The sequence below is a fragment of the Urocitellus parryii genome, chromosome 1 (genome assembly GCF_045843805.1).
Source record: "Urocitellus parryii isolate mUroPar1 chromosome 1, mUroPar1.hap1, whole genome shotgun sequence".
Taxonomy (NCBI): domain Eukaryota; kingdom Metazoa; phylum Chordata; class Mammalia; order Rodentia; family Sciuridae; genus Urocitellus; species Urocitellus parryii.
Genome location: NC_135531.1, coordinates 55,255,375 through 55,283,298, shown reverse-complemented (window position 1 = coordinate 55,283,298; position 27,924 = coordinate 55,255,375). Strand labels below are relative to the sequence as shown.

The window sequence follows — 27,924 nt, the reverse complement described above, 5'->3', positions numbered from 1 at the left end:
GCCTACTGTTTTCACCCAATACATATGCTTCTTACATTTGAGCAAGTTTATTGAGTAAATACCCCGGAGATAAACTGCAAATTTAAGATATACTATGCAAATTTTTACATTTCGTCAGTTCATTTTTTTAAAAAATATCTTTTTATTTGTAGTTGAACACAATACCTTTGCTTTATTTACTTAGTTTTATGTGGTGCTGAGGATCAAACCCAGCACCTTGCATGTGGTAGGTGAGTGCACTACCACTGAGCCACAACCCCAGCCCCACGTCAGTTCACTTTTAATAAACTGCAAGATTATATTAATCACTGTAGTGAGAGAACGTCTCCCAGGAAAAGTTCAATTCTAAGTCTGGTTTACAATGTACATAATATGTTCACTTTAGGGGAGCGAATAATTAAGGGCAATGTAGGTTGTACATGGATAAAGGTAAAAAGGGTTATTACGGCAGGAAAAAGTTTATATTAGTAGTCCTTAATTCTAAATCAGTGTAATTTTTAGATCCAGACACATTTTTGGACCACTGCAAAGTCTGTCCATTTGCCACAGCGTGTTGGGTGTTAGGAATTACACGAAAAGCAACTGAAATAGGTCGTTCCCGGTAGCAGCTCTCTAGGCTGACGGGGCCATTCCCTCAGATCCTTCCCACTGCCACACCTTTGCTACAGCAGTTCCTTTGACCTACCCGGCCCTCCGCCTGCTTTTCAAACTCCGCCTCAGCTCAGATGCCATGTTTTCCCCCTCCGGTCTCCAGGCGACTTAACGCTTCAGCCGTCTAATTTCACTTTTGCCTCACGCCTCGACCTGTTCTAAATCTCAAGCTACTGTTTGTATGTCCGTTACCCATAGTGGGCTTTGGAGTTGGAGTTGGATGTGGAAAGATCAGCATCGGTTACGTAGAGACCACTGGCTGCGCGTCGGATCCACTGCTCCTGGCGAACCAGGGAAACTTCGGCTTTCGGCTTTTCCGGTTGTGGCTGCGCCCACACCGTCACGTGACAAGGGGACGCGCGGCGGCGCCCGCAAGCCGCACGCGGTGAGCGCACCTGGAGGGGGGCGATGATCGGAGTAGGGAGGGTCCGGGAGAGGGGCGCAGATTTGTAGAAACTTCGCAGGTAGCGCACAAACTGGCAAACTCCTTTTCCCCTAGTGCCAGGTCAATGGCCTAATCTGGCATTGAAAGAATAATAGATTTCAAAGATCCTGTTTCCGCTTTTTTTCCTCTTCATTGTTTTTAATCTATTACATTTGAACCTTAAGACTACTGCGTACTAGATCCTATGTAGTATTCTGAAACAGAACAACTTCCCAGTCGAAAAACTGAGGAAATCTAATAAAGCTTGTGGTTTAGTTAATAGCATGTACCAGATGTTCGTTTCTCAGTTTTGGTTAAGTGTATCCTATCCTAACGCTAGCATTGGAGGATTTGGGGTAAAAGATATAGAGGAGTTCTCAATAGTATCGTTGCAATTTATTATAAATCTAAAAGTATTGTTTAAAGAAATCAATAATGAAATGCTGCAGTGTAGAGAAGCAGTCCCATTTTTTCACTACAGAGGATTCAAGTTAGTTCTTTGTCAAGCTTGACAGGAAGTATGTGTCTGTTTGACCAATTTGTTTGCTAATGCAGTGTTGTCAGGCTAGTGGGTGTAGATCCTTCTGGTACAAGCTTTCTGGACAGAAGTCTGTCTTCTCTTTCACTTCCGTCCAGTAAATATCTTTGTTATGGCTTGTATATGAGGTGTCCCCAAAAGCTCCTATATTAATGCAGGAATATGAAATGATTGAGTTTTGAGAGGTGTAACCTATAAGAAGTCCATCCTAGTTGGAATGGACTAACTCGGTGGTAACTTTAGGCAGGTGAAGCATGGCTGAAGGAGGTGAGTCACTGGGTCATCCCCTGGAAGAGTATATCCTCCCTGCAGCCCCTCCACACCCCTACTTCTTGATCTGGCCATGCTGAGGAGCTTTCCTCCACTGGATCCTTCCCGGTGATGTACTGACTCACCTCTGACTCAGAGCAGTGAAGTCAGCCATCTATGGACTGAGAAACCCTGAACCGCAAATAAACTTTTCCTCCTCTAAGTTGTTCTTGTTGGGTATTTTGGTCACAGAAACAGTGAAAGCTGACTAAATCCGTTTTGTTTTTATTTATTTTTATGTGATGCTGAGGAGCAAACCCAGTGCCTCATACATGCTAGGCAAGCCTCTGACACTGAGCCACAAGGCCAACCCCTAAATTTGTTTTGTACAAACAAAGGAGATACTTCCTGCACCAAAGGATGTTCAGTTGCATGTGCAGTAAAACCCAAGGACAGCTAGGAAGTAAGGATTATTAAAAAGGGGCAGTATAGAGCTGGGAGGGTCTCAGAGAGTGTAGAAATCACATCTGGCCTATGGAGCCAAGAAGGCTACGGTCCTGAGTATTGTCCTGAACTGAGGAGGGCCTGAGAGGAGAACCCATGTCTGGGGTAGAAAATGGCACCATCAGAGGCTTGGAGGTGATCCAGCTGAGGGGGAACCTGGGAGCAGGTGCATTCCTTACATGGAAGTATAGAGTACCCTTGAGGAATACTGACAGGTGAAATTGTGAAAATGAGTAGTAGAAAACAGGTGGTACTAACTTTAATTATATATGCCATAGGAGCCATGGAATGTTTTAGGGCAAGAGAAGAGTGTCATTAGATCTGTGCTAGAGCATTATTGACTTGGAAGCTGTGTAGGATGGCTAAGGGTAGATCAATTAGGAACTATTGGTTTAGTCCAGGAGAAGTACTGAAAAGTTCAGCCAGGGCAGTGAAGTTAATGTATAAAATTATGGTAGGTTTTGGGAAAGTTGTGTTTTTTTTTTTTGTTTGTTTGTTTTGTTTTCATTTTTAGATCTAGAGAACATGGCAACTAAAAGGTATGTGAGGACCATGATAACATGGAGGAGCATGATTGATGCCTTTGGAGAAATAGAGTACTCAGGAGGAGACCTGGGATGGGGGTAGGAAGGATAATGGTTCTTTTTGAACAAGCTATGTTTGAGTTGCTGACAGGATATCCAACTGAAAATGTTTATTTAAGAGTGTTAAAAGTGCAAGCCAAACATATTGAAGGGAGTGGAAGAGGAAAAGGAGTCTGAGCTGGCAGATAGGAGGCAATCAGGGACAAAAGAGAAGTATCTAATTTCTTTTAGGGTTGAGGAGCCCTGGTGTTCCAGGAACCTGGGCATGATGAGTTAAAATATCACAGCTTTTGTAGAGGTAGAAGAGGCTGAGGAATGAGACTTAATCTTGGATTTAACAATTAGGAAGCCACTGGTCATTTTTCCAAAAAAGTGGAAAGACTGCTAAGAGCCTTTAATCCAATCTGCATCCTTTTGCTAGTGGCCAGAGGACTGGGTAAGGAGCCAGATATATTTTATAGTCTTGGTTCTACCACTGCTTACCTTTTTATTTGGGGGCAAGCCCTATATGCCTGAATAGGAAAATTACATCCCTCAGCAACACCTAATAGTCCAGATTATTAGTGTTCCATGGAGCATCCTATGGAAAATGCTGATATAGAAACAGAGCTCTAAAGAAACAAACAAAAAAATCCTATTTCATCCACTCATTTAATAAATAGAGAAACTAATATTCAAATTCTTTTGTTTTTTCCTTTCTGAGATGGGTCTGGCTTTGTAGCCCAGGTTGGTCTTGAGCTCCTGAACCTGAGCACTCTTCCCACCTCAGCCTCCTGAGTAGCTGGACTGCAGAATCATGCCACCATGCCAACTGTACCTGATTGCAGTGGTGCCAAAAGGAGCCTAAATTTAACACATTAAACCGACTAGAAGCTTGACAATTCTTTATTATTATTATTATTATTTATCTTTTTAGTTTTTAGGTGGACACAACATCTTTATTTTTATTTTTATGTGGTGCTGAGGATCAAACCCAGTGCCTCACGTGTGCCAGGCGAGCGCACTACCACTTGAGCCACATCTCCAGCCTGAAACTTGATAATTCTCAATATTTTCTTAGAAGTAATCTGTCCCAAAAGTGACGTTCGATTGTTTTACTGTATTACATATTAATACTATAAGCTTATAAAATGTAAGATAGTACACAGGTGGGACTGGGCAAGTGTGAGGCACTGGGTTCAATCCTCAGCACCACATAAAAATAAATAGAGATATTGTGTCCATCTATCTGGGCACAGTGGCGCACACCTGTAATCCCGACCTTTGGGAGGCTGAGGCAAGAAGATTGCAAGTTGGAGGCCAGCCTTATCAACTTAGTGAGACTCTGTCTCAAAATAAAAAATAAAAAGGGCAGAGTAGAGTGCCCAAGGGTTCAATCCCCAGTACAAATAATAATAATAATAATAGGGGAGCCAGGTATGGTGGTGCACACCTGTAATTGCAGCTAATTAGGAGAGGCCAACTTAGTGAAACCTTGTCTGAAAGTAAAACTTTAAAAGGGGCTGAGGCCAGGTATGGTGGTACATACCTTCAATCCCAGTCCCAGCAACTTAAGAGGCTCAGCCTCTTAAGCAGGAGGATATTAAGTTCAAAGCCAGCCTCAGCAACTGATTGAGGTCCTAAGCAACTAAGCAAGACCCTGTCTCAAAATAAAAAATAAAAGGGGCTGGGGATGTGGATCAGTGGTTAAGCACCCCTGGTTCAATTCCTAAATTATCAAAAATAAAAAAGGGCCCGTGATGTAGCTCACTGGTTGGGTTCATTTCCTGTACCAACCTTTCCTCCCCCAAAGTAGGACATTGGAGCATGGGAAAAATCATTATATTCAATTCTGAATAGCAGGAAGGTATACCCATGACACCTTAATATATGTGAAACACTAAAAACTATTCTTAGACACCCTGTGGATTGCTTACTCTTTTCCTCTTACTGTTTTTACCCCTTGTATTGACCAATTCTGTTTTTGTTGCTGATCACCTTATCATGACCACACCATTCTTAACATAGATCTGAGGTTGCACATAATAATCAATAATCTATAAATAGGAGTAAAGACTGCCTTCCAAGTGATTATTCTTTAATTCAGTGAATAATTTCTTATTTACCTTGGCAAGTTAAAATAAATTTTTTTCCCCTGTACTTGGATTTTTCCAGAACCTGGGGGTGTTCACCACTGAGTCACATCCCCACCCCCTTTTTAAAATTTTTTAGTTTTAGGTGGACACAATATCTTTATTTTATTTTTTTAAAATATTTATTTTTTAGTTTTAGGTGGACACAATATCTTTATTTTATTTTTATGTGGTGCTGAGAATCGAACCCAGTGCCTCATGCATGCTAGGCAAGCGCACTACTACTTGAGCCACATTCCCACCTCTTTTTATTTTTACTTTTTGATTTTTAGATAGGGTCTCACTAAATTGCCTGAGCTGGCCATGGGCCTGGAACTAGCAGTCCTCCTGCCTCAGCCTCTGAGTAACTGGGTTTATAGATGTGTGCTTCCATGCCTATCTGACAGATCTGCTTTTTAAGAAAATCACCACAGAAAAGAACCAAGATGATTCTATAAAAATTTGGAAAACGAGTCCAATAGGCAGTGTTGAATATTGCTTTAACAACATTATCAAGTGTGTTTGTTTCTATCCCCAACAAAGGTTTTATTCTCCCTTCTTATTTATTACTTTTTCTTTTCACTGATGTGAAGCTGGGCCCCAGGTTTTGTTTTTTTTTTTTTTTTTTTTAACAAGATTTGAGAAAAGGATGACATATTTCTAAACCACTATTGCAAAGCAGCTGTTTTGAAATCCCTGGTGGTGAAAGCCTGTCTTAACTGCACTCCACACTGGAAGGAGTGTTTGGAGCCTCTTCAGCTGCCCCACTGTGACCAGGTAGGTGATGGTGGTGGTCTGACCAGGAGGGCTCAGTGATGGTGACTTCCCTATAGCCTTGTTGCCCGGATTTACTTTCTTCTAGGAAGCAGTGCAGGCAGTACTCCCTCAGTGACTAGGCACAGCTTTGTGGAGGTGACAGTTTTCTCTTCCTGTCCTTGAGGCAAGTATTTCCGTTTTTTTTTTCTTCCTTTTTTTTTTACTCATTTATTAAACAAGTCTTTACAGAGCATGGATTATGTTTCAGATCCTGGGTTAGATACTGAATACAGTGTGAACTAAACAGACAGAAATTGCTCACTTTACAGAACTTACATTCTATGTGAAGTCGTTTGGAGCAGGTTTGGGCTATGGAGAAGGAAAATGTTCAGGTGCCCTCACATTTCGGGGCACGTAGCTATTGAGAAGCAGATCATAAGGAGTCACCCTCTGCTTCACTCAATCTTTGTATTAGCTTCCCTTTTTTTATTGGCCCCAATTTTATTAATATAATTTGAAAATTAAATAAAATATGAAATAGTATGTTAGAAGGTCCTCGGTGCTAAGGTGGAAAATAAAAGAGAGAAGTAGAATAGTGAAGTGGAGCTTCGATTTTAGATGCCAAGAAAGGCCCCACAGAGAAGGTGACTCTGAAGTAAAGACCCAAAGAGAGGAACAACTGTGCAAATATCTAGGCGACTAGCAGTCCAGACAGAGGAAACTTGGAGCTCTGAGGTGCAGGAGAGCCTGGGCCCATTCAAGAACCAAAGGGAGGCCATCCTAACATCCAGGGGATGGGATAAGAGATGAGAGCAGGGCCCTTGGCCATCTCAAGACTTCAGTTTGTATTCACATCGAATTACCAAATAGTGGAATGTATTGAACATAGCTGTTGCACAAGTTGAGAAAGGAAGGGAGAAAAGCAAGAGGGACACCTACCTTCTCATCTATTCATTGTCCCAGATACAAAACCTGTACTAAGTTTGTCTGTACTAAAATAAAAGATGGACTAAGTGGAGCTAAATCAGAAACCACAAGTGTCAGGAACACCTAACATAGATGTTGGGCCAAGAGGGACAAGGGTAGAAGATAGGAAATGTTCTCTATCACGAGATAGTCTTAGTCATTGGAAGACACTTAGTCATTGGGAATGACTTAGTCATTTTTCAGAGACTTCTGAATTTTTTGTTTTTGTATCAGGGATTGAACCCATGCACTTAACCACTGATCCACATCCCCAGCAACCCCCACCCCCTTTTTTTTAGTTGTAGGTGGACACAATGCCTTTATTTTTATTTATTTATTATTTTTAAAAAATATTTTTATTAATTATTAATGGACCTTTATTTATTTATTTGTTTGTATGTGGTCCTGAAAATCAAACCCAGTGCCTCACACATGCTAGGCAAGCGCTCTACCACTGAGCCATGACCCCAACCCTATTTATTTATTTTTATGTGGTGCTAAGGATCAAACCCAGGGCCTCACCCCTGCTAGGTGAGTGCTCTACCACTGAGCCACAACCCCAGCCCCCGCAGCCCTTTTTTATTTTTTATTTTGAGACAGGATATTGCTAAGTTGCTTAGGGCCTTGCTAAGTTGCTGAGGCTGGTTTTGAACTTGGGATCCTCCTGCCTCAGCCTTCCTAGCTGCTGGGATTATAAGCGTGCACTGTGACAGGGGCTGAGACTTCTGAATTTTGTACTGCTTGAGGCTTGTGTAAATGGCAGCATTTCCTTTATAAACCTCTATCTCAAGAGCATTCTGTGTCCTTAGCAAAGGCTAATCTGCTATTTCCTCATCACTGGTTTACTGGAGTCAGTAAAAGCCTCTCCAGCTTTCCTGCAGTACACCACAATGTTTGAAATGAGGGGTTGGATCTTCTTATCTAAAAAGTCCTGAAATGATAAGTACCTCTTTTGTTCTTTTTTATGATATCAGTGATTGAATTTAAGGGTGCTATACCACAAAGCCACATCCCCAGCTCCCACTTTCCTTATTTATATTTTGAGACTGGGTGTCCTTAAATTTTGAGGCTGCATTTGAACTTGGGGTCTTCCTGCCTCAGCCTCCAGAGCTGCTGGGATTACAGGTGTGCACCACCAGGCCTAGCTGAAATGTTAGATACTTCTGATTGGACTGTAAGGGGCATTTGTATGTTAATTAAATCCTTGGATATTCATGTCTTGTATTACAAAAAGAAAAAAATTTCCCATTTAAAGCTCTACTTGAAGCTGGGTACAGTGGTGCCCAACGGTAATCTCAATAACTCAGGAGGCTGAGGCAGGAGGATGGCAAATTCGAGGGCAGCCTCAGCACATTAGCAAGGCCCTAAGCAATTTTGTTAGACCCTGTCTAAAAACAAAAAATAAAAAGGGCTGGGGGATGCTGGGCACGGTGGTGCACATGTATAATCCTAGTGGCTCAGGAGGCTGAGGAAAGAGGATCCAGAGTTCAAATCCAGCTTCAGCAACATGGAGGTGCTAAGTAACTCAGTGACACCCTGTCTCTAAATAAAATACAAAATAGGACTGGGGATGTGGCTCAGTGGTTGGGTGTCCCTGAGTTCAATACCTGGCACCCCCCACCCCATCCTGCACCCCCCACAAAAAAAAAAAGAAAAAGAAAAAGGCTGGGGATGTACTAAAATAAAAAGAAAAGACCCTACTTGATTATACTGAGAGTTGTTTTTGTTTTGTTATGTTATGATAAGGAAAAATTATAACAAATCTAGTTTAAAACAAATCTAGTTTTACATATCTAGTTTTACATATCTTAATTTGCTTTTGTGATTCTAGAATTGCACAGCAGTCTGGACCAAAAATGGTTCTGAATGTTCTGCCCTATCATGCATGTTATGTTTATAGGCAGAAAAAAAAAGGAAGTGACATACAGAAAGTAGAAAGTGAAGGTAGAGATTACTCAATTGGTTAAAGTTTGGCATTTGCTTTATTTGAACCTGGCTTGAACAGCTGGCTGACTGTGATTGGCTGAGTCTTGGCTACTTGTTAGAAGAACAGGTAATGGTCTATTTACATACCAAGTTACGTTACAATTCACTAAATACAGAAAAACTTTTAGACCAAACTTGTTTTAGTTTTTTTCTCAATTTTACTTGAAGATAAATTCTTTTGCACATGTAGAAAGGTTCTTTTGTCTTCCTTGAAGTAAAAGCAGCCCTGCCCCACAATGCCATTCTTTCTAAAGAGAAGGGATGCCACCTGTTGCTCTGGAATAGCATAGGAACCTGAAATTCATTCATATAAAAACCTGACATAGAAATTCATAGTAGCTCTATATGTGGAAGCCAGAAACAGAAAACAATCCAAATATTGCTCCTTAGGCAAACAGGTCAAGCATGGTGTTTTCATATAAGTCTCATCACTTGAGTAGTTCCATGTGCCAGGCCCTGTGCTGACTGCTGGGTTTCTTCCAGCTGGTCCTTTTCATCGAGGCAAGCTTTGATTTGGGGTCTCCCCTTCTGATGAAACAGCATTTTCCTATTATCCACTCAATGACAAGTTCTTAAATCCAGTCTGGATCCCTGACAAGGCAAAGCCAGTCTTGACAGCATGTGGTTAAGGTGCAAGGGATTATTTGGTTGGTACCTCATGAAACCAGAAAGGTGTATGGAGGCTCCTGATGTTCTGGAATATATGTGGCACTTTCAGCTGCAATTTAAATCCCTCAACTTCTTGTTGATGGCTTAAACATGGATAAGTTCCTTAGGTTTACTTGGTTTCAGAGGTTCAGTGCATGATCCACTGACTCCATAGCTCTAGCCCCAAGATGAGGCAGAACATCATGGTGGAAGGGCATGGAGGAGAAAAGCTGCTCAGTTCATGGCAGCCAAGAAGCAAAGAGAGCTGTCTGCTCTAATTTTAATCATAAATTGGCAAATTATAGTTGTATATATTTAGGTGGTACAATGTGATTTTATGATTAATAAATATGATGTGGATTAATTAAATCAAGTTAATTGAAATATCCATTACTTCAAACCTTATTTTTTGAGATGAGAACATTTGAAATTTAGTGATTTTGAAATGTCCCATACATTGTTATTTTTTAAAAAATATATATTTATTTTTTAATTGTAGTTGAACACAATACCTTTTATTTATTTATTTGTTTATTTATTTATTTATTTTTATGTGGTGCTGAGAATTGAACCTAGGGCCTCACATGTGCTAAGCGAGCGCTCTACCAGTAAGCCATGACCCCAGCCCCATACACTGTTATTTGATATATCCACCACACTGTGCAGTATATCTCAAAGAGAATTTACTTGGCATTAACTATCTCACTGAAGCTTTGTCCCTTTTGAGCATCAATTCCTCATTTGCCCCACCCTCTAACCTCCAGTAACCACCATTCTTCTACTCCCTGCTTCTTTGCGTTCTATTTTAAATTCCACATATAGGTGAGATTATGTGGTGTTTTCTTTTCTATGCCTTGCTTATTTCCTTATTACAAGCCGCTGGGATCACAGGTGTGCACCACTGTGCCCAGCTATAAAATGTCTTTTTAAAGGTTGAACACTGGGCTGGGGATGTGGCTCAAGCGGTAGCGCGCTCGCCTGGCATGCGTGCGGCCCGGGTTCGATCCTCAGCACCACATACCAACGAAGATGTTGTGTCTGCCGAGAACTAAAAAATAAATATTAAAAATTCTCTCTCTCTCTCTCTCTCTCTCTCTCTCTCTCTCCTCTCTCACTCTCTCTTTAAAAAAAAATAAAGGTTGAACAATGTGCTTACTTCAGTGGCAAATATATTAAAATTGGAACAATACAGAGATTAAAGTTGAATGATATTTGTGTGTGTGTGTGTGTGTGTGACAGAGAGAGAGAGAGAGAACATTTTCTTCATTCATTATTCCCTTAATGGACACTTAGTTTGATTCCATAAGGTGGCTATTGTAAACAGTGGTGCAGTAAACTGGAAGTGTAGACATCTCTTTGACATAATGATATCCAAATGTATTGGTAAATACCTGGAAGTGGGATACTGCTGGATCTCCTGACTGCTTTTATATATATATATATATATATATATATATATATATATATATATATATATTATATATACACACACATATATATATACTTAGCTGTTGATGGACCTTATTTAATTAATTCATTTATATGCAGTATTGAGAATCGAACCCAGGGCCTCACACATGCTAGGCAGGCACCCTACCACTGAGCCACAACCCCATCCCTACTGACTCATTTTTAATTACTGTTTTTCCTTATGATAAAGACAGTATTAGGCTAATGAGCAAGGTGGTGAGATCATCGAGTGAGTCAGAGGTGCAGTTCTGGGGAACAGAAGAGGATGACATGACAGAAGGTGATCTAGGATATGGCCTCGGAAGAAGACCTGGTGGAATTTACGAAGTGGAAGTTTCACATTTACTTACATCTAGAAAAAGATCAGATGGAAAGAACTTTAGCCCTCCCCCGTTTCTAAGAAAGGGGAAAGAGAGAAGTGGAGCCATTTTTCAGTATTTCAAGCAAAAGAACTTGCAAGACACCTGCCTTCAAGGGTCCAGGATTTCCAGTTATAGACAACAAAGCAGCACTGGTAAGAACGCTCAGTTTCTCTCCTTTCCTGTGAGTGCTGTCACCCTTCCAATGCATGAAAATAGGTAAACATAGTAGATTTTAGAAATTCATTCTTACCTTGAATTGATACAAAAGTAACTGACGTTTATATTTCCAACTATTGTACAAAATATGCAATAGTTATTCTACTTTAATAATATTTTTTTAATATTTATTTATTTTTTTTTTAAATTTTCGGCAGACACAACATCTTTGTTTGTATGTGGTGCTGAGGATCGAACCCGGGCCGCACGCATGCCAGGCAAGTGCGCTACCGCTTGAGCCACATCCCCAGCCCCTTTAATAATATTTTTGTTAGTAATCAATAAATTATTAACTACTTTGCTTTTTCATGATGTAGTTTTATTTTTTTTCCATTGTCAACAAATACTTCTTGGGTACCATTAGGTGCCAGGAACAGGTCTCAGTTCTAGCAATAATATGAGTGAACACAGCTGGCAAAGGCACTAATATGTATTTCACATTCTACATAAAGAGAGAAAATAAACCTAAAAATCAACAAATGCATAATATCACTCGGTGGTAATTTAAAAGATAGTGAGTGATTAGGGGAAGTGGAGTGCTGCTGTTTCAGGCCAGGGATGGGAAGGCTTCTCTGAAGGGGAGCAAATCTGGTGGCTAACTGGTAAAGGCAGGTTCCAGGCAGAAGATAGATGCTTCCAATTATTTTTGGATATCCTGAAGTCTCAAAAATTGTCAAAACAAACTAAATCCTAATTTATCCTAACCAAAAAGAAATTATGCTTTAGATTAGAAAAGGAATAAAATTCATAATCAGGTCTATGCCTGTACCAGGGCACTCCCTGCTGTCCGGCTGAATTTTTATAATCCAGGTTGTAAAATTTTCTCTCCTGAAACTTTCCCCATGAAAGTTGAACAGATTTAAATTAAAACCACATAAAAATACCTTTAGCCCTCCTAATCCACGGGTGGCACATCTTCCCATTCCCTCAACTGCAGATCATAAAAAGTAATACCAATAAAAAGTATCAATACACACAGGGCCCCAGTTGCACATGCCTATAATCCCAGTGACTTGGAGGCCTTGATCGAAAGTTCAAGGCCAGCCCAGCAATTTAGTGAGACCCTATGCAACTTAGTGAGACCCTGTCTGAAAATGGTTAGGCACCCCTGGGTTCAATCTCTAGTACCAAAAAAAAAAAAAGTAACAATACAAATAAAAGCCCAGTAAGTATAACAACTATTTAAATATGGCACACACCTGTAACCCCAGCCACTCAGGAAGCTGAGGCAGGAGGATACCAAGTTTAAGGTCAGACTTGGCCACTTGGCCATTTAGTGAGACCCTGTCTCAAAATTTAAACAAGGGCTGGAGACCCATAAAGCACACCTGGGTTCGATCCCAAGTACCAGGGAAAAAAAATTTTTTTTATTTAAAGGATATAAGAGGATGTGCATGGGTTATATGCAAATACTAATTTCACATAAGGGTTTGGGCATCCACAGATTTTGGTATCTTAGGGGGTTCTGAACCAATTCCCTTCAATATTGAGAAACAACTGTAATTTAAGAAATATGGCTCATAAGGAATGTTGCAGCTTGGGTGGGGCTACTCCTCATCCTCAAGACCTGTATCGTACCACTGAGGCTACATACTTTTATCATTATTTGGTTAATCCCAGTCTTCTTCCTTTATGAAAAAAGAAACTGTATTTAATATTTGTAAATAAATGTCCTGTATTTAAAGAAATATTCCAGTTTTGTGTCTTTTTTCTCTAATAGGTTTTAATTCAGAATTGTCAAATGAAGATTTAAGGCAACGTCTTCATGAAACTTTAGGGGTAGGTACTCTGATCTAATATAAAAATTCTCATGTAAATAAAGTCTGCTGATAGATATTCTGTTAGTACAAAAATTATATGGAAGGCCAATATTGGCTTTCCAGATATTTTTCTTTTTTTTTGGGGGGGGGGTGTGCTGGGAATTGAACCCAGGGCCTCACCTATACCCAGTAAGCACTCTACCACACACTACCACACAGTTATACCCGCAGGCTTTTTTTTCCTTGAGTGCATACTTTCCATCAGCCTCTTCTATGTTTCTCTCTCTTTTTTTTTTAACTTTTTTAAAATTTAATTTTTAGTTTTAGGTGGACACAATATTTTTATGTGGTGCTGAGAACAGTGCCTCATGCATGTGACAAGTCACATCCCCATCCCCCCATCTCTTTTTTATTATTATTTTTTTTTAGTTTTAGGTGGACACAATATCTTTATTTTTATGTGGTTCTGAGGATCAAACCCAAGTGCCTCATGCATGCTAAGCGAGCACTCTACCACTGAGCCACAACCCCAACCCTGTGTGCATCTCTTAAAAATGCCACTTATATAAACATGTCTACCAGTTCTCCCTTTGAATTTCTCTAATCTCCTCTTTGAGAAAATAATTATCACAGGGATGCAGGTATAGCTCGGTAGAAGAATACTTATCTAGCATGTGTGAGGCCTTAGGTTTAATCCCCAGCATCACATAATTATAATAATATAATAATAAAAATAATAATTATTATCACTTCCAACTGCTTTCCTTATATGTGAGGTTTGAAATAATCAGTCTTAATTTAACTCCTTGAAGTCAGAAGTCAAGAGATTCTCTCAGGTGATCTGAGGAATGCCCCAGCTTGGTGGGCACAGGGGTTTATAACAGGGTGCCTGTCCCCTGGGAAACCAGCCCACTTTAGTGTGTGTGTGAGAGAGAGAGACAGAGAGAGAGTGTTAAACTCTTATGAAAGCAGCTGTCTTTAAGTTCTCTAGGTCTGCTGTGACAAAGTACCACAAGCTGATGGCTTTAAACAACAGAAATGAAATGTCTCTCAGTTCTGGAGGTTTGAAGCCTGGATTCAAGGTTTTAGCAGACTCTCTTCCCAAAGTTTCTAGAAGAAAATGCTTCTTTGTCTCTTCCTGGTTTCTGGTGGTTGTTGCAGTCCTTGGCCTGTAGCTCCATAAATCCATTCTCTGCCTCTGACTCTCATATTGCTCTCCACTGTGTGTCTGTGTTCAGAGCGTTCCCTCATTTCATAAGGACACCAGTGATCAGATTGGTTCCCACCCTAATCTAGTATAACCTCATCCTAACTTGATTACATTTGTTAAATGAAACTAACTTTGGCCCAAGCCTTCCTATATACCTTGAGTCTTTATGTAATATTATGTAAACAAATAGAAAGCCTCATTTCAAAGTATATTTTTGTAATAACCAACTGAGTCCCAGCCAATCAGTGCAGCTGAGCTTCAGCCAATTACATGTTGCCTGCTGACTGTACCCTGCCCAAGTAAGGCAAAGGCTTGAGACATAACCACCAATCAAGACTCTTCTTTACCTCATTTCCATTTTCTGTCTATAAATGTTGCCTGCCCAACTTGAAGAGTAGGTCTCTCAACCTCTTCTGACCAACTTGTATCTCATTCCTTGATCAATTAAACTGTTAAGTTTCATTTGTCTAAAAGTTTTTTTAAAAACATATCTGCTAAGACCGCCTTTCCAGATAAGGTCATAGTCATGGTATTAGGGTTAGAACTTGAACATATCCTTTTCAAGGACACAGTTCAGACCACAACAGCTACTGTAGCTGAATAGATAGCCACCATGTGCTTATTTTATGTGGCCTAAATATTTTTTTCATGTTATTAAGTATGTGGCCAAAGTCAGTAAAAGCAAAAAATTTGGGCTTATTGTTACCAGTGATACTTGATAGTTGGGTTCTCAGCTTTAGCCTGAATAGTTCATTTACAAAGTCTAGAGGGATTTAGATCCTCCTTTGTAGGTGCTTTGTATTGTGGGTAAATGTGAACTAGTCAAATTGACAATTTGGGGGTTATATGTCTTGCAGATAGAAAGACTAATTTTATTTTTGTCCTCAGGAAGTAGAAATTTTAAAAACTGAACTTGAGGCATCTCAAAGACAACTTGAAGGTAAAGAGGAAGCATTGAAAATTCTTCAAAGCATGGTAAGAAGTTAGTTTTAAACTTTTATCAATTACATATTCCAATAATAAGTGATATATTTTTAACATTTAAAACAAGAGCAGGCTGATCCCCAGCACCAAAACCAAACCAACCAAACCAACCCAAACCAAACAAAACAAAAAAACTGAGAAGTACTTAATATAGCTGTGTTGCAGTTTTTTTTAGGTGTAGATTTTTCCATAGTTTTATAATTTTCACACTTAGAATTTCACTTGCTTTAAGAATGCAATACAATTTATTTGTACTTACTTGGGAGTTGTGCAACCATCACTACAGTCTAATTTAAAAACATTTCAGACATTCAAAAAAGGAATCCTGTATCCACTAGCAGGCATTCCCCATTCCAACTCATAGTCCTAGATGATCGATGATCATCTTACAAATTTGTCTTTTTCTGTTTCATACAAATACAACCATACAATATGGTAACTGGATTCACTGGCATTTGGATTCTTCTAGTTAGCATGTTTTTGAAGTAAATGCATGTTTTAGTATGTATCAATACTTTCTTCCTTTGTATTACCAAATAAAATTCCACTGTGAGGCCAGGTGTGGTGGCACCTGCCTTAGTATTCCCAGTGACTCAGAAGACTGAGGAAGGAAGATCACAAGTTCAAGGCCAGCCTCAGCAACTTAGTGAGACCCTGTTTCAAAACGAAAAATAAAGGGCTGAGGATATGGCTCAGAGGTTAAGCAATCCTCAGTTTGGTTCAATCCCCAATACAACAAACAAACAAAAATATTGTACAGTTATACCACATTTTATTTATACATTTACTGGTTGATGAATATGTGGGTTGTTTCTTCTTTTTAACTATGATGAATAATACTGCTGTGTGTACAGTCTCTGTGTGTATTCATTTATTCATTCCCACATTTATTGGGAAAGAATCAAATCAAACTCTTCTGACATTTGAGATATCATATTTTCCACAAAAGTTTGTCAATATGAGCCAGGCACAGTGGCACATGCCTGTAATCCATAGGCATGTGCCACTACCTCCTGAGGCAGGAGAATCAAGGCCAGCCTGGACAACTTAGTGAGGTCTTAAACAACTTAGCTATCTCCTGTCTCAAAATAAAAAAGAAAAATGGCCACATATATGACTCAGTAGTATACTATCCCTGGGTTCACACTCCAGAACTGGGGTAGGGTAGGGGGAGACTGTCAGTGTGAAACTCTTAAGAGTTAATGAAGTTCACATTCATTGTGTATAAAATATTATACTTCATTGTGCATATCAGAGTGACTGTAATTTAGTTTAGCCTGGTATGGCAGTGCATGCCTATAACCCAGTTACTTGGAAGGCTGAGGCAGGATGAATGAAAGTTTGAGATCAATCTGGGCAACTTAGTGAGACCCTGTCTCAAAACAAAAAATAAAAAGGGCTGGGATGTAGCTCAGGGATAGAATACTTGCCTAGTCTGTGTGAGGCACTGGGTTCAATCCTCAGCATCATATAAAAATAAATAAATAAAATAAAAACTTAAAAAAAAATAAAGAGGGCTGGGGCTGTAGCTCAGTGGCAGAGTGCTTGCCTTGCAAGCATGTAGGAGGCACTGGGTTTGATCCTCAGCACCACATAAAAATAAACAAATAAAATAAAGACATGCTGTTCATCTACAACTGCAAAAAAAATTTTTTTTAAATAAGAAAAGAAATTTGATTTATACTCATGCTATTTTTATTTTCTATAGGCAGTATTTGGCAAAGCCACAAGTCATACCCAGGCAATGCTTCAAAAAACAATGGAGCAAAAGAAATCCTTGGAGAAGGTATTTGCATTTTTAGCATAGACTTATTCAATCCAATAAGATTTAAATAGGATTTTCTTAAACTCACCATACTTTGGATATGCCATTTGTGCATACTCTCCAGGTATGCTTCAGTCTCTGATAGTCTTCCCTTTGGGAGCAATCTAAAACAGATTGTCACATGGGTAAAAAGTTAGTTTCTTTTATTTCTCCATTTATGGTAGTTGGAAGCCTGCCAAATTGATACTTCCTATTTTTCTTCCCTTTTTTATTCCTCTACTTCCTTGTCAGGGTCTGCATCTTTCTGGCAATAATAATAAACGACCACAATAAAAGTCACTAGGGATCATTCTAAATGATCACTTTTCTGTGTCTGTTGCACACCTGATAGGGCCATTTAGGCTGAGATTCCAGGAGTGAATTTTGCTTATAGTGTCTGCATGGGGAAGGGGTAGGCACTGAGAAATCTGTGTGCAGTCCAGCAAATTTTTAACTCAAACAATTTGAAAATTTTTTTATATTAAATGAATTTTAAGTAAGCAAAATTTCTTTGAGTGCTAAAGAGGCATACCAAATGTCTTTTACAAATGTCAGAGACTCTTTTGAATGATCATTTTTTCTTTTTAAACCACTTCTGCGAAATGATTAAATGAAATTATATATTTGTAGTAATTTTCCATGAAAGTGCTTTTTTCTTTCCCTAGGAAATAAATGCCTTGCAGTGGGAAATAGAATTTGATCAGAATAGATTTAAAAATATAGAGGAATCTTGGACCCAAAAATATGAAAGGTTTGTATAATATTTTATTCTTTACAACACTGAGGATCACACCCAGGGCCTCAAAATGCACTATTGGGCATGGTGGTACACACCTCCCAGTGACTAGGGAGGCTGAGGCAGGAGGATTGCAAGTTTGAGGCCAGCGTCAGCAACTTAGCAAATCCCTAAGCAATTTAGTGAGATCCTGTCTCAAAATAAAATGCAAAATAGGGCTGGGGATATGGCTTAGTGGTTGAGTGCCCCTGAATTTAATCCCTGGTATCAGAAAAAAAAGAAAAAAGAAAAAAAGAGTCTTTAAAATGCATTAATTCAAATGTAGTTTAGGCTTTCTTCTTTAAGCTAACTGTAAAAAATTCTTACTGCTTAATGGTTCCTTATTTTTTGTTACTTTTCTGCCTTTCTATTTTTTTTTTAAATATATATGACAGGGTATGGTGGCACATGCTTATAATCCTAGGTACTTGAGAGGCTGAGGTAGGAGAATCAAGGCCAGCCTCAGCAACTTAGCAAGACCCTATCTCAAAATTTAAAAATATATTTTAAACTCCTTTTTTCTTCAATACTGAGAACTGAACCCAGGGTCTCAGACATTCGAGGCAATGAGCTACACTGAGCTACATCCCAAGCCCTTTAAAGTAGAAAAAAATTATATTTAGGTTTTTATGTTCTAATTATAGAAACAAAATTATTCTCATTCAGGAAGTGATAATGTTTTAGTTATTTGAAGGGTGCTTTTTTCCAGACTAAACTGTGAAAATGCAGTTCTCAAAGAGAATCTGAAACTGAAAACAGAAGAAATTAAAATGCTAAAGTCTGAACAAGCAAGTAAGTAAAGTGTGGTCTTCTGATGATTCTTTTAAAATATTATGTTTAAAGATTAGTTTTGCAGGTCTGAGGTTATGGCTCAGTGGCAGAGTACTTGCCTTGCACAGGTGAGGCACTGGGTTCAATCCTTAGCACCATATAAAATGAATAAACAAAATAAAGATATTGTGTCCATCTATAACTCAAAAATATTAAAAAAGATTAGTTTTGTGTAGAGTATTATGTAGTAAGAACACATAATAGAAACAAAATGCTAGTATTTTTAAGTAATATGTTTTAAGGATAATCAAAGGAAGAAATGCATCATTGAGGTTTCTTAAATTTAAAATTTTATCAGCTCAAAATCCACCCAACATAAAATTTATCATTTTAAAAGAGAAATTCAGTGGCACTGACAATACTGTGTAGCCAAACCACTTCTATTTCCAAAACATTGGAGCTCTCCAAAGTAAAAGTTTGTACCCATTAGAGCTGGGAATAGAGCTCAGTTGGTAGAGTGCTTACCTTGCATGCACAAGGCTCTGGGTTCAATCCTCAGCACTAAACACACACGCACAAAAAAAACCCTTCTACCCATTAAACCGTTTCTCCTTACTCCTTATTTTTATTTAGTTTTAGTGTAAAATAAAACAGTAGAGCATGATGCTTGAGGAACCCAAGTAGAAAAAAAAATACACACACACACACAAATGTATGCACATATATAAAAATATATATCCATTATATAATGAAAATTAGAAGAGCATTAAAGTAGTACCAACTTTTTACAAATTTTTCAGAGAAGATGTTAATTCTCCCTTAGCAGAAACTAAGTGGTGGCTTGAAGGTGACAAAACAAGCTCTAAATCATCCCCCAGGACTGAGAGGCCTCTCTGTCATGTGTGACAGAGGTGTATGAACATCTCCAGGTGAGATCTGCACACACAGATGGTGTTTCAGGCAGTTGAACCCATAAAGCTGTGGCCTGTGTTAGATTAGGTCAGTATAGAAGCTGCTTTACTCACAACCTCTCCTACTTCCCTGCCCCTACCCTATAGCATGAGGGGGAAAGGTACTATTTTCTGCTCGCCAGCAGATAGCAGGATCCCTCATGTTCTAAATGTGTAGTTTGAGAGCCTCTTATATAAACTTTTTTTAATATTTATTTTTTAGTTGTACTTGGACACAATACCTTTATTTTATTTATTTTTATGTGGTGCTGAGGATCCAACCCAGGGCCTCACATGTGCTAGGCGAGCGCTCTACCGCTGAGCCACAACCCCAGCCCATGAAAACTTTTAATAGGGAAAAATCTGGTAAAGTGTGGCAATTGGTACATTCAACATGAATACAATATATGAGATCTCATCATCCATTTCTCCTACTATCTGCAGTTTCTGAATAATTTGCCTTTACATGTTCCCTTTTTAAAAATCCTACAAATTTTCCCAGAGCCAACAAGGAGCAAATTTGGGATTCAAAGTTAAGATGCTTTGGTATTAAAAATAACTTTTTTTTTCTGGGTGTGGTGGTGCTTTCCTGTAATCCCAGCAATTTGGGAGACTGAGGCAGGAGGATGGCAAGTTCAAAGCCAGTTTCAGCCACTTAGCCAGGCTGAGACCCTGTCTCAACATAAAATATAGAAAGGACTGGGGAAGTGGTTCAGTGGTTAAGCACCCCTGAGTTTAATCCCTGATCCAAAAAAATTTTTTCTAGTATTGTATGTTATTTCACATGATACTTGCTATTCAATCAGTAGGTTTTTTGGACGGAGCCCAAAATCCGTCAGTTGTATATATGTAGCTCAGAAGAAGTGACTATATCTAATCTGGTGTAGCCAGATTAGATGAGGCTAGATTCATAACTAACATTCTCCTGTATGGCTTTCCTAGTTTTGAATAAACAATACTTGGAGGCCCTCGCCATACTTGATATCAAACAGCAGAAGATGGCTCAGGAAAACATGTGCCGGGATAAAAATGACTTTACAGAGGTGTCAGGTCTTGAGGTAGGTATGTATGTAAGGAAGTTGAACAGGTGGGAAGGAGATTTTCTATTTTCCTCTTTCTTGGTACCTGTTCAAAGATGGCACTGTACTTAGCAATTTGAGACTAAAGGTGAGAGAGGCCCAAGGATTTGCAGAGGTCAGTTTTTCACGCCTTGCTGCTACTATGACCTTCAGGCATGACATTCTTGGACATTAGGGGTGTGCTGGCTGCTTCTCACCTCATTTACTTCTTAGTTTTACAACTGAAGCAGAAGCTGTGTTAAGTAGTGTCTCACTCCTGGGCAAGGGCTTACAATGTGAGAACTTTCACACATTATTTTATCTCATCTTTATAGTTGTCTCTGAGGGCTACAAAGTGGGTATTATCAGTCTAAAACTTAGACAAATTCATTTACTTTCCCAAGGTGACGATATAGCCTGTGGTTGAGCCAGGATCAGAATGAGGATCTGCTAATGGTTCTAGTGTGGGTGTTTGGCTAGTGAGGTTCAAAGGTCCTAAGCTCATATTTTTTTTTTTTTAAAGTGGGGATTGAACCTGGGAGCACTTTACCACTGAGCCACATTAACCAGCCCTTTTTATTTTTTGAGACAAGGTCTCTCTAAGTTTCTGAGGGTGGCTTTGAACTTGGATCCTCCTGCTGGGATTACAGATGTGCACCACCACGCCCAGCTTCATGTAACATTTCTGAGTATGCAGTCTCCTCAGAGGGAACTGGCAGTTAGAATGAAGGTGCATGAAAAATATAATTGTATAAGATTACCCACAGATGGGCTGGGGTTGTGCTCAGTGGTGGAGCGCTTGCCTAGCATGTCTGAGGCACTGGGTTCAATCCTCAGCACTGCATATAAATAAATAAAATAAAGGTCCATTAACAACTAAAAATTTTTTTTAAAAAATTACCCACAGGCTATGTCTAAAGTGTACATAAAAAATAAATGAATTTTTTGGTTTAGAACTGGATCCTGTCCTCAAAATAGCTCACTATGTATATTCAAATATTCCAAATTCCAAAAAAAATCCATAATTCTGAAAAATTTCTGGTCCCAAGCATTTCAGATATGGTATACTCAACCTGTTTAGCAGAAAGGAAAATAAAATCAACTGAGAAAAAATTCAGGAAATCTTCTGTTACAATCTTGAATAGGCTCCTGTTTTTTCTCCCTTTGATTCTGGATCAGATGCTTGAATAGTAGTATGTGTGGGAATGTGGGGGTGCCCTGCATTGTGTGCAGCTAAAACAGTGTGACACTTAGTAACATGGGTAATGCTTTTGGGTTTTAAGCTTGCAATCCTTGGAGCCTGCCTTTGTCATGGTCCTGGAGGGAGCCCCTGTTCTTGTGCCAGAATGGCAGCATCCACTCATAAACTGGTTCTTCAGCTCAAAAACAAGGTATTGCATTATCACAATAGCAGAAGCTTTGATTCTTTTTCTATTAATACAATAAATGGAGGTATATGCAGTAATTCCTCTTAGTAGCCTTTGGCTGTGGAACTTATAGTTAGCTTTATATGACAGCATTAATTTATAAATGAGATTTTGTTTACTTGATTCCAATATAAATAGTACTTGGTATGATATTTGAAGCCATGTAGTCATTTGCCTAAGGCAATAGTTAATGTTTCCTAAATTTGTATTTTTCTCAATTATATATGGTCTTAAAATTACTATAAAATAGAAGGAAAAGTTGTATTTATGCTTAATATCTCTAGGAATTAGTAACAGTAACACTGATTAATAGGGAGATAAACGTGAAGATTACTTGAAAAGCAACCAGGTTTAGACTTTGTGCCAGCCAGACTTAGGGGTGCACCTTAGCTCCAGTTATTTGCAGTGTGGGCAGGATGTCTCACTTTTCTCTATTTTAAACAGAGGGTAGTAACTACCTTAGAGGGTTGTAGTGAGAAGAGGAAATGGAAATATTAATAGGGTAGAAAATTCCAAGAACTGGATTAGCAAATAGTTGAAAGGCGCCAAGGGGGAAACTACTGATAATCCAGATCATAGTAGGCTCTAGAATCAGCAAGTGGTAATTTTAGTTTAAGCAGGTAAACTAAATCAATACCAGCAATAGATCAGTATCAGACAGAGAGACTGCATATGTTAATTTGATTCAACATTCAGTACAGGCAAAAACTATTTTGGTTTTGCCTCTGACACTTCCTGAACTTTCTTTCAAAACCAGTTGGAACTTTTGCAGAAGAGTAAAGAAGAAGCTTACACAATGGCAGATGCATTCAGAATTGCATTTGAGCAACAATTAATGAGAAAAAATGACCAGGCACTAAGATTGACACAAATGGATAAAATGTGTAAAAAAGCAACGAAACAGATAAATTGGAAGCACCTTAAAGAGGATGGTAACTATGAATCATAATGACCATAAATAATGAGGTGTAAATTCAGTTGTTTTGGGTTATAATCAAAGTTGGTGAAACACAGTTAATCCAGAGTAGATGAATAGAATTGAAATTTCACAATGTAGTTGTTTGTGATTTATTTAAAAATTGAGTTGGATAAGGTGTTGCACCCCTATACTCCCAGATGCTCTGGAGGCTCAGGCATGAGCATCACAAGTTTGAGGCCAGCCTTAGCAACTTAGCAAGTCCCTGGGATGAAGGTCAATGGTAGAGTGCCCCCATATCAAAAAAATAAAAATAAAAAATTCAATAGTAGATATCAATTTCGCTTGAAATATTTTTCCGTCAGTATACATAAGTAATATCATATAAGTCAACTATTGTGAATTGTAGCTTCACTAGTTAAACTTTACCCCTTCTTCTCTTGATGAAAAGGTTAAGTGGCTTGTAAGGATAATGAGAAGATAAGTAGTTAGAACTACGGAAGACAGAAAAGCAAATCATAAAAGCTATATCTTTAGAGTGTTCATCAGGTAGAAGTTAGGGCTACAGGGAAAATAGAATATCCCACAACTCTCATTTCCTAAAAAGGCAGTCACATTGTCCTGAAATTAGATTCCAAAAGCGTCACTGACATGAGGCTTTCAGAGTCCACTGAGCAAATATAAAAGTTAAATCCTCAACAATTATTTATTTTTGGTACTGGGGATTGATCCTGAGTTGCTTTACCACTGAGCTTTATTCTCCTTTTTATATTTTTTATTTAGACACAGGGTCTTGCTGAGGCCAGCCTTGAACTTACAATGGTCCTGCTGCAGCCTCTTGAGTTGCTGGGATTTTAGGCATGTGCCTCCGCACCTGGCTACAATAATTTATAATAAATACAAAATTAATATCTATGTCTATTTTCTATAATAATTCCTTTATAAAAGTTGAAGGTCTACCTCAATGTTTAACTCAGGGTAGGTGATTTTGCTAGGGGAAAAAAGCTGACATGGTCCGTGTATTTAGACTTCTAGCTAGGCATCAACAGAAAACATAAAGAATTTTAGTTCCACCGTGGACAATTGTTGAGAGTGATATTCCTCAGGCACCTTTTTTCTCAGCTAGGCCCTTGATAAGAGCATGATTTTCAAAGTGTAGACAGCTATGGTGTTCTGGGTTAAGTGAAGTCAGATTCCTTTGGAAATCGGATGTTAATTACTTGTTTATTCTGTTGGAAAAGGAATATTGAGGGAGAGAGAAGAAAAGGAGAAAGCAGGACCAAAGGAATCTTAGGAAAGCCTGTTACTCTGTCACCTGCAACAATGGACCCAACTCTGCAGGGAGGTTGGGCCATTAGGATGTTGCTTCATAGACAAAATTGGGATTTTCTTTTTTTTTTTTTTAAAGAAAAAATGTATTGTCACTTTTATTCATTTTGCTTCCTTTTTTTTTATTGGTTGTTCAAAACATTACAAATTGGGATTTTCTTAAGAGGTGGAGTCATATTCATTCAGCACTTGAGTATGTGCCTATTTTATATTCCAGAATTCTGCTTAATGTAAGAAGTAGGAAAAATCAAAATGTTTCACACACCACTCACTACAGCAGTTGACACCAAAAGTGTTGGGGATGTCCCCATACACTAAACAATTGGTTCTCCCTTGGACATCACCCAACAGGTCCTGCAGTATAACTCAACCCTGACTGTATCTACTAACGTCAGATTACACAGTGTAAAGGCTCAAGTCTCATGAGTTTGCCCCCATTCAAAGGCCAGTCAATAAAAGCAGGTTATTAACTAATATTTCTCAGTGAATTGGATTCCTTATGACTACCTCTGTGGGTTCAATTAGTTTGCTAGGATGGCTCATAGAACTCTAAGAAACACATTTAGTGGTTAATTATAAAGGATATTACAGGTGCTAGGGTTGTGGCTCAGTGGTAGAGCACTTGCCTAGCATGCATAGGATCAATCTTCAACACCACATAAATATAAATTAAAGACATTGTGCCAACCTAAAACTAAAAAATAAATATTAAAAAAAAAAGGAGGGCTGGGATGTAGCTCAATGGCAAAGTGTCTGCCTTGCATTCACAAAGCCCTGGGTTCGACCCCCAGTTCCAAAAAGGACAAAAAAGAAAAAAAAAAAAAAAGAACTCCACCCAAAATAAATAAATAAATAAATAAGATTGTTTTAAAAAGGATATTACAAAGATACAGATGAACAGCCAGAAGGAAGAGATGCATAGGGCATGTGGAGAGGGGCACAGAATGTCTGTACCCTTCTGGGACATGCTACCCATCAGGAGCGTGCACTCATATTCAGCTATCCACAAGTTTCTCAAACCCAGTCCTTTGGGAGTTTTATGGAGGCTCCATTATCAGTCACTGGACATTGATAATCAACTCAATCTTTAATCCTTCTCCCATCCGTGTGGCTCCTTCAGCCATTTTTTTTCTTTTACTTTTTTTTGGGGGGGTGGGTATCAGGGATTGAACTCAGGGGCACTCAACCACTAAGCCACATCCCCAGCCCAATTTCTGTATTTTATTAGAGACAGAGTCTCACTGAGTTATTGTCATTTTTAAGTGGCATCAAAATAAAAATAAAATAAAGGTATTGTGTCCATCTACAACTAAAAATATTAAAAAAAAAACAATCATTTATGGCACAGGAACCTCAGAAGTAGGTAATATTATTTTCATTTTAGAGGTGAAGAATATGAAGCTCAGAAAACTCATCCAAAACTTACCATTAGTAAGTTGGCTAAACAAGGATTTGAGCTCAGGTCTTTTTAGCTCCAGCGTTAGCATGGTTCAGAGGCCTCTGTGGTCTGCAGACATTTTTGTTTGGTCTGCATTGTTTTTTCAAATCATGTGGTTAGTGGCTGATATTTAACATTGAGAGATTTGCCATTCAATCTGTGATTCTGGCTACTCTGACATGGATTGCATTCTCTCACAGCCAACAGCTGGTGCTAAAGAGAACTATGCTATAAAAAGGCAGGGCAGGCCCTGGGTTTTTCAGTGGTGGCCCTGTCACCTGCAGATGCCCTCCTGGCTCTCAAGTCCATGCTCCTACCACTACATTATCTTTTTCAGGAGACTCACATGTCCCAGTGGCCTCTTGAAGAGGACAATGTGTGGACTGATTTAGAAATTAGTGTTGATTCACAGTTATCTCCTTACTGGAAATACTTCAATGAACACATTTTTGTCTCAGCTGTGTTTTCATGTTCTTTAGGAGATTCATCACAAAGGAGTAAGAAGACCTTAGGGCAGAAACTGTTGGGTATGTTGCCTTCAGAAAACAGTTCTAAGAGAACTGACGACCAGGATGATCCTCAAGCAGTTTTTAGGATGCTAATAGATCTGGTTAGTAACCTTTGCTTTCTTTTTATTAGAGGTTGTGGTTAAGCCAGTCTCTTCTGCCTCTTACTAATTCAGCACTTCATCTCTCTATACTTTTCTTTTATGCCCTTTTCCTATTTTAGGATAGCATTCTCCAAATTCATGTGACCATCTCCTTAACTCATGCTCTTTCCATTTCTCTTACTCATGTTTAAAGCTCCACCTCTGAAACTCCCTCCTTCAGCCAGCTCAGTCACCTGCATTTACATGTAAATGTCACAATAAGGCACAAATATCACTTAAGGTTCAAGGCACTTCCAAAACCCTGAAATTATTGTTATCCCCATTGCAGATAAGATGTTGAGTGACTGAGGTGTTTTTAAACATACTTTAACTCTAAGGACTTTTAATACTCATTTGCATATAAATCTATAAAAACAATTTATGAACAACAATATTCTTTTAGAAATAAATGTTGATATATTGTGTACACACACACACACATTTCTCCTGCATCTAGATGACTTATAAAATTTTCAATAGAAGTAATACTATTTTGGCTGGTCACGGTAGCACACACCTATAATTACAATGGCTAGGGAGGCTGAGGCAGGAGGATTGCGAGTTCAAAGCCAGCCTCAGCAACAGTGAGGCTCTAAGCAACTCAGCAAGACCCTGTCTCTAAATAAAATACAAAATAGGACTGGGGATGTGGCTTACTGGTTGAATGCCCCTGAGTTCAATCCCCAGTACCAAAAAAAAAAAACAAAAACAAAACTAAACTAATACTGTCTTCTGTTTTTCTTTTTGAAAACAATCCTCAAATGTAGCATAATACTTAGGCATCAGGTGACAACTTATACAGATTGACTGGACAGATTTAGAGTTGAATATTTTGATAAAATATGGACACTCCTTTTTCTGATTATATTCTGACTTATTGACTAACCATTATATTTTTAATTTCTCTGCATGCAGTTAAATGATAAAGAAGAAGCACTGGCTCATCAAAGAAAAGTTAGTTACATGCTTGCTCGGGCACTGGAAGAAAAAGACACTACCTCAAAAGAGAATAAAAACAAAAATCTGATGAAAGAGAATTTTCTACTCAAAAACCTCTGGCCTAAAACATCAGAATTCTCTCTTTTACATGATCCTGTACATTCAAGTGTCCAAATTATTAATTCTGTGGGCTGCATTTGTTCAATTCAGCAACCTCAACTAGATCCAAATAACACAAGAACTCTTAAGAGAGCCCATTCTTTACCATCAAGTATTTCTTGAAGATGAACCTGTTGGAATTAGAACTGAGAGATTTCCAAATCAAGAGACTTGGAGGCTGGGGATGTAGTTCAGTGGTAGAGTACTTGCCTGCCATGTACAGACCTTGGGTTCAATCCCTAACACCACAAAAAAAGGCTCTGAAAGAGAATTGTATACATGTTTCTACA

At 38.7% G+C, this 27,924-nt stretch overlaps 1 protein-coding gene across 1 annotated transcript; it reads left to right on the top strand.

Moving 5' to 3' along the window:
* Positions 1 to 774: 774 nt before the first annotated feature.
* On the top strand, positions 775 to 27,924 carry Ccdc125 (coiled-coil domain containing 125). Its single transcript, XM_026390836.2, has 12 exons — positions 775 to 1,036; positions 11,078 to 11,401; positions 13,186 to 13,244; positions 15,324 to 15,410; positions 17,128 to 17,205; positions 17,889 to 17,974; positions 18,708 to 18,790; positions 20,662 to 20,777; positions 22,061 to 22,168; positions 22,962 to 23,136; positions 26,367 to 26,497; positions 27,452 to 27,924. Exons 2-12 carry the CDS (start codon positions 11,092 to 11,094, stop codon positions 27,755 to 27,757), a joined length of 1,539 nt encoding a protein of 512 aa, XP_026246621.1. The 5' UTR covers positions 775 to 1,036; positions 11,078 to 11,091; the 3' UTR covers positions 27,758 to 27,924.

Coding starts and splice junctions, on each gene's coding strand:
- Ccdc125 (XM_026390836.2), top strand. CDS start 11,092: ATGAGCAAGGTGGTGAGATCATCGAGTGAGTCAGAGGTGCAGTTCTGG. Junction 13,245..15,323: donor GTCTTCATGAAACTTTAGGG/GTAGGTACTCTG, acceptor TTTTGTCCTCAG/GAAGTAGAAATTTTAAAAAC. Junction 23,137..26,366: donor GAAGCACCTTAAAGAGGATG/GTAACTATGAAT, acceptor CATGTTCTTTAG/GAGATTCATCACAAAGGAGT.